Source organism: Alosa sapidissima, chromosome 6 (genome assembly GCF_018492685.1).
Source record: "Alosa sapidissima isolate fAloSap1 chromosome 6, fAloSap1.pri, whole genome shotgun sequence".
Lineage (NCBI taxonomy): Eukaryota > Metazoa > Chordata > Actinopteri > Clupeiformes > Clupeidae > Alosa > Alosa sapidissima.
In genome coordinates this window covers 32844858-32852357 of record NC_055962.1, presented here as the reverse complement: position 1 = coordinate 32852357, position 7500 = coordinate 32844858, and the positions used below count along the sequence as shown (strand labels likewise).

At 49.3% G+C, this 7500-nt stretch overlaps 1 protein-coding gene across 1 annotated transcript in view; it reads left to right on the top strand.

The window, feature by feature from the left end:
• The window catches only part of gareml (GRB2 associated, regulator of MAPK1-like), a 25938-nt gene that overhangs the window by 10860 nt on the left and 7578 nt on the right, over window positions 1–7500 (top strand). Inside the window, exons 3-6 of the mRNA XM_042094853.1 lie at window positions 4839–4969; window positions 6125–6719; window positions 6771–6989; window positions 7074–7444. Coding sequence (XP_041950787.1) covers window positions 4839–4969; window positions 6125–6719; window positions 6771–6989; window positions 7074–7444 — 1316 coding nt within the window. The remainder of the gene's footprint in view (window positions 1–4838; window positions 4970–6124; window positions 6720–6770; window positions 6990–7073; window positions 7445–7500) is intronic.

The window sequence follows — 7500 nt, the reverse complement described above, 5'->3', positions numbered from 1 at the left end:
GGAAGAGTAAGACGGAGCTGGCTTTCTTAAGTCTCTGCAGAACAAACTGCCAGAGTCTCCCCTGCTCTTTTCACCCCTTTGTGCACGCGGACAAAAGCCTGTTACACACACGTGCACACACACACACACACACACACACACACACATACACACACACACACATACACACACACACACACACACACACACACACACATACACACACACACACACACACACACACACACACGTGCACACACACACACACACACACACACATACACATACACACACACACACACACACACACACACATACACACACACACACACACACACACACACACACACACACGTGCACACACACACACACACACACACACACACATACACACACACACACACATACACACACACACACACACACACACACACACGTGCACACACACACACACACACACACACACATACACACACACACACACACACACACACACACACACACAGACACACACACATACACACACACACACACACACACACACACACACACACACACACATACAGAGAGAAGAGGGATCAGAGAGAACTCAATTCCCTAATCTCTCCCTTGTGCCTGGCGTGTCCTGCTATGCTCAAACAGACGGACAGTCATACAAAACTCTCTCTCTGCAGAAGACTTCGGATTCAGCACACACGTGTGTGGACTTCGGATTAAAATACACACGTGTGCTCTCTCTTACTCTTCTTCTTCATGCTATTTACTGTATTATCACGTCTTCAGGACTCTCTTTTACATACTGACACACACACACACACATACACACACACACACACACATACACACACACACACACACACACACAGAGACACATGGGACATTGACAAATAAGTCAATGGGCCCTATCATGACATTCTAAAGTGCATCGTCACTCGTCAAAAGTCTATTCAAATTTAGTAGGGTGTCCAGTTCACATTGGGAGGGGTTTTGTTATCAAAAGTAGAGTGCATGGCGCAACAAGGTGTTCCTAGGTTTTTTAATCAGTCATATGGTTGTGTTTGGGGCGTAACATCATTTTAAACCAATGAGAATGACATCTGTCATTCCCTTTAACGGCGCAAAGCGCGATATGTCAAATAAATGCATTGGTATTTTGGCATTCAACGGCGCATTTGAAGGAGGCTGCTTGCGAGACCGTATGAAATAGTCATTCTTTAACCATGCATTACTAAAACCTAGCATAGCCTTCACACATTTGCACTCGTCTATTATTTGAACTCATTGGCAAAGTGAAACTAACTTCACCAAGGTGTCAGTCAACGAAGACAGTTATATGCAGTTACTTTCACTATTGACTGACAATGGGTTACCATCGAAAACATAGGCTGTCATTGTTATTATAGTCATTGCTCAAATGACTGAATAAAACAACATTTATCCTGCAGAGGAGTTGCTTATATCTCGTGACAGTGCGTCTTCAGCTGTGCTCCATACGTGTCTCTCGCCTCTCCCCTAATCACTTTTAACCGTCATTACCAATTTGCAAATGATGGTGAATAACTACTCATCATGAAATGTACAGTATTTCGTAATATCTTTATTCTAATTATGTTTTCCATTGTAATCGTGCAATTTGTAATGCTTTGCATGGACGTGCGCTGGTGTGCGTTCATGAATGATGGTGCGTGCACCTGCCAATATGACTGTTGACATGCGCTCTTAAAATAGCATGAACAACTCGCCATTGACTTCTGACCAGGTTTAGGTGGTGTACAATAGCGATTTTTAGACAACACGCCAGGCCCCTCCCTAGGTTGTTAATTGCCACACCCCTGGGCGCAATGTTTAAAAAATAAATGTGCAAAATACCAAATGAAACTTTCCGCGGGTGAAAAACGAGTTTTAAGCCATGCGCTGGTGCCCAAAATACAGCCCAATGTGTTTTAAAAAAAAGTCTTTTAAAAATGGACAGAATGCATTTTTGTTTCAAGTTGTAAGACTGTGTTTAAACAAGTCTTAATGGCTGTGCAAGATTTACAGGGATTTCAATACATTTTCAGACTGTATTTGCAATTTCACCACCCAAAAAATGTTAGGTGGCGCAACCAAAAGTTTACACACACCTCTTTCTTTTCTAAGTGTTTTTTTTGTAAGTATAGCTAAGATTGTCTACAGTGCCTAACACATTGTGTGTGTGTGTGTGTATCCACCAGATACACACACACACACACATATTAATATATATATATACTTGTGTGTGTAGGCTGCTATACAAACATACACACACAAAGACACACACACACACACACACACACATACACATACACACATAATAATATACTCATATACAAACACACATCCACACACAAAGACACACATGCACAGACATCCCTCACAATATGCGATTCTATCTGTCTAGCTGTCAAACAGACCCAGTGCCTTGGATGCCAGTCTGCGCTGCCCGCTGGTGTCTTGGCAGCTCCGAGGTTTGAACTCAGGAGCATTCCTGCCAGGAAGCCGTTCTGTCACTATGACAACCCAGTGGTCTGCTCCTTCGCGCAACAGGCTGTTCTGACTGCTTTTCCCTCTCCCCCCCCCCCTCTCTCTGGCTATCTGTCTCTCTCCCTTTCTCTCTCTATCTCTCTCTCCCTCTCTCTCTATGTGTGTGTTTGTGAGAGTTTTGTATTGTGTGTCGTGTACCCAGACATAAAGATTCTTTAGGGCGAATGAGCTGCTCCAGCGTTGGGTCTAGATACGTGTCCCAGTATAAATGTGTTGTGGTGGAGTTCTAGAGAAGCAGTATAAATATGTGGTGGAGTTCTAGAGAAGCACAGTATACATATGTGGTGGAGTTCTAGAGAAGCACAGTATAAATATGTGGTGGAGTTCTAGAGAAGCACAGTATACATATGCGGTGGAGTTCTAAAGAAGCAGTATAAATATGTGGTGGAGTTCTAGAGAAGCTCAGTATAAATATGTGGTGGAGTTCTAGAGAAGCAATGTGCAGATAGTGTCTCTAGGGAAACTTTTTTGGGGGGCTTTCTAACACTCAGACTGCTGCTGCTGACAGTGTGTGAGCAGGACCCAAGAAGACACGCCAGTCACAGTAAACCTCTGCAGGCAGACCCCAACAAACCCCAGCAATCAGCTTGACATACTGTTAGCATGTGACACCACACAATGGCTTAAGTTATTTGTTTGTGGTGTCAATCTGGTCTGAACTCAGTCCAGATCTTGTCAGTAGATATAGGGTTATGCACTGAGAGTCCAGGTAATGGACTCTTACTCAGCTTGAGAGGGACAAGACAGCCCAACAGTCTTGCAGTCCACTACAGTGTGTGTATCCGTGTGTACTTGGGGTCATTAGCCTCCTGTGACTGATGTTTGGAACTCTGGGAAGTCTAAGGGAAACGCTCAGATTGTCGTTGGTGTGTTCCTGGTGCACAACCCGACTGTTACAGAGGGTGGAATGTCAGTTTCTTGCTTTTTGAAGTGGTCTTGCAGTGCTTCTGCTTAAGTCCCTTTCTTCTCTCCTGGGTTTGGCTGTGGTGTTTCGGGTGGAGGTGGTGGCGGTGGTGGTGGGGGACTTGCATTCCTGGCCAGGGGAAGAACCACATGATTGACCTCATAAAAACACGGCCGTGCCCCCCACACACACACACACACAAAAGGTCCCGTCCTGTCAGCGCCAGAGTGCTCAGTCGACCCCCCCAACTCAAACCTCATCTGGGGGGTGGGGGGGGGGGGGGGCATGGCTGGTTGCCTGGAAACACAAGAGGGCCTCTTTTTGAAGAGTGTGTGTGTGTGGAACGGGGGACAGATTTAAGAGCAATCATGATGATGGTACTCTGTGTGTGTGTGTGTGTGTGTGTGAGAGAGAGAGAGAGAGAGAGAGAGAAAGAGAGAGAGTGTGTGTCTTAACACACTAAGGGTTTCTATAGAGTTTGGGAAGAATGGTTGTCTGCAAATGAAAGTGATGTGGGGGGGAAGAGTAAGTCTAAAATGACTCACTCTGACACACACACTCACTCACACACTTGCTCCGATAGACACACTCACACACTTGCTCTGACACACATACACACTCACTCCGACACACAAACACTCATACTCACTCACACACGCGCACGCTCCCAACACACACAAACCCTCACTCACACACTTGCTCTGACACACACAAACACACACACTCGCTCCGACACACACAAACCCTCACTCACACACTTGCTCTGACACACACAAACACACACACTCGCTCCGACACACACAAACCCTCACTCACACACTTGCTCTGACACACACAAACACACACACTCGCTCCGACACACACAAACCCTCACTCACACACTTGCTCTGACACACACAAACACACACACTCGCTCCGACACACACAAACCCTCACTCACACACTTGCTCTGACACACACAAACACACACACTCGCTCCGACACACACACACACACACACACACACACACACACTCACACTCTGACACACAAGCAATACGTGTTTCTTGGCCGTCTCTTCTCCCTTGGCGTTATCTGTTCATCACTCATCTGTGTTCCTGCGTCTCTCTGTCTGCCTTCTTTCTCTTACTCTTCTCTCACTTCTTCTCTCTTCTCTCTTCTCTCACTTCTTCTCTCTTCTCTCTTCTCTTCTTCTCTCTTCTCTCTTCTCTCACTTCTTCTCTCTTCTCTCTTCTCTCACTTCTTCTCTCTTCTCTCTTCTCTCTTCTCTCACTTCTTCTCTCTTCTCTCACTTCTTCTCTCTTCTCTCTTCTCTCTTCTCTCTTCTCTCACTTCTTCTCTCTTCTCTCTTCTCTCTTCTCTCTTCTCTCACTTCTTCTCTCTTTCACACCAGGCAAATTTAAGCTGCTGGACCAGGACCGCGATGTCCGGGAACCGGTGCAGTATTTTGCGAGCGTGGAGGAGATCGCCGGAACGTTCCCCGACCGAGTATTTGTGATGGAGAACATCACCTTCAGTGTAAAGGTGGCCAATGCTTCACACTCGCCAGATTGACCTGACATTCCTTATTGTAAAAATAGAGTACGAAGATCAATATCAACATCTAACCGTCAATAAATCAATAAATCAGTCAATCAGTCTGAAGAATATGCATAATACATGTAAATAATGTAAGTAATAAGTAATGATTTGGAAGAGAATCAGGTGTCCTCTGTTATTGCTGTTCAAAGATGCTTTTTGCCATACACACCACACCTCTCTCCCTATTAAAAAATCATAATCATATCATGTGTGTGAGTAGTGAGTGTGTGTGTGAGTAATGAGAGATTTTAGCAGAGGGGTTAATTAAGAGCAGAAGATTGGAAAATAATCTGACTCTATTTTTGTGTGTGTGTGTGTGTGTGTGTGTCAGGGGGGTTGGGCTGGGACGTGCATGAGAGAGAGAAAAGAGAGAAAGAGTTGGAAAGAGAAGAACAGAGAGGGGGGAGACGTAGAACTATGTGTGTGTGTATGGAAGAGAGAAAGAGAGGATGGGATGGGGGATGGGTTGGGCTGTGTGTGTGTGTGTGTGTGTTATAGAGAGAGTAAGAGAGTGAAAAGGCTCTTTACCACTCTCTAATTAAGGAGACAGAGAGAAAGAGAGACTGACGCCACATTCCACTGCGCAATGGTCCCAGGACAGACAAGCGCTCTCTCTCTCTCTCTCTCTCTCTCTCTCTCTCTCTCTCTCTCTCTCTTTCTGTCTCTTTTCTCCACTCTCTGTGTCTCTCTTTCTCCCACCTCTCAGTGTGTGGTGGTCAATGTGTTTTTGTGTGACTGGATGTGCAATGGTGTATTATAATGCTCCATTTTATGTTTCTATTTGTCTATCCTATATCATACTAGATGATGATGATGATGATGATGATGATGATGATGATGATGATGGTGTGTTTGTGTGTGTGTGTGTATGTGTGTGTGTGTGAGAATGTTTAATAACGATAGTCCATCCAAATTCTATGCACAGAAATGGCCTGTAGACAGCAAAGGTCATCAGGTTCATACTCATCACTCACTCTCGCTAGCTCTCAGATACCCTAGTTAGATCGATAAGTGTGGATGTCTTCCTTGAGTTCAGTGAGGACAGTAATGTGCATTAATATCTGCTGCGTGTGTGTGTGTGTGTGTGTGTGTGTGTAGGTCGTGTCCGGAGAGTTCAGTGAGGACAGCGAGGTGTACAACTTCACCCTGCAGGCGGGCGACGAGCTCTCCCTCATGGGCCAGGCGGAGCTCCTCTGTGTCCAGGGCGGCTCGGGCTCCTCGTCCTCCTCCTCCTCGTCCTCCTCCCGGGGCGAGCGCTCGCGCCTGGGCGCCCTCCTCCGACGCCTGGGCAAAGCGGGCGCCCTGGGCCGCCCGGCCCGCACCAAGATGCCCTGCCTGATCTGCATGAACCACCGCACCAACGAGAGCCTGAGCCTGCCGTTCCAGTGCAAAGGGCGCTTCTGCACGCGCTCGCCGCAGGAGCTGCAGATGCAGGAGGGCGAGCACACGGTGCGCGCCATCATCGAGCGCGTGCGGCTGCCCGTCAACGTGTCGGTGCCCGCCCGGCCGCCGCGCAACCACTACGACGTGCACGCCATCCGCGAGGGCCAGCGCTACAAGCTGCTGAGCATCATCAGCAAGACGGTGGTGCTGTGCTGCGTGCTGCGCAAGGAGGAAGTCACGCCCTCGCACTTCCTGCTGCTGGCCGACATGCCGCGCTTCCGCCTGCCCGAGGGCCTGCTGCGGGGCAGCGGTGGTGGCGGCGGTGGGGGGGGAGGAGGAGGAGGAGGAGGAGGAGGAGGAGGGGGCGACCCGCTCTACCAGCAGGTGGCGCTGCAGAGCGCGCTGCGCTGCCAGGCGGCGTTCGACCCGGACGGCTACTCGCGCGCGGTGCGGGAGGCGCGCGCCGACCTCGGGGAGGAGTGCATGAGCCCGCGGCGGATCCGCGTCTGCGTGCCGGGAGGGAGCGGCGAGCTGGGCCGGTCACTGCAGAGGCTGTCGCTGTGCGTGTACGGAGGAGGAGGAGGAGGAGGAGGTGGAGGAGGAGGAGGTGGAGGAGGACTCGGGGGAGGTGTTATCGGGGGGATCGGAGGGGGCACCCACTTGCCCACCTCACACACTCTGCCGCTGTCGCACGGGTGCCGGGACTCGGTGGGCGACACCGTGTCCACCGCGACGCTGACGCCGACCACCACCACGCACACGGACACGGAGGAGGAGCGGGAGTACGTGACGCCCGACTGGCCCATAGAGGAGCCGCAGGAGATCCCTTATGAGGAGCTGTGGACCAATCAAAGTAGCGGAGGCGGCAGCTATGGCGGGGAGCCGACCTCCGCGGTTGAAGGGGGCGGGACTAAGTTGGAACAGAACCTCATCTCCTTCCACTCGTCCTCTTCCTCTCTAGAAGGCCCCCCACACGTTACCATGGTGACGGGACGAGTACCCACTCCTCCCCCTGTGCCACCCAAATCAGAGGCAGTGAGTACACCTATCCATAATGCACCTGGCTATAGGCCTATAGAGCTTAACAGTCC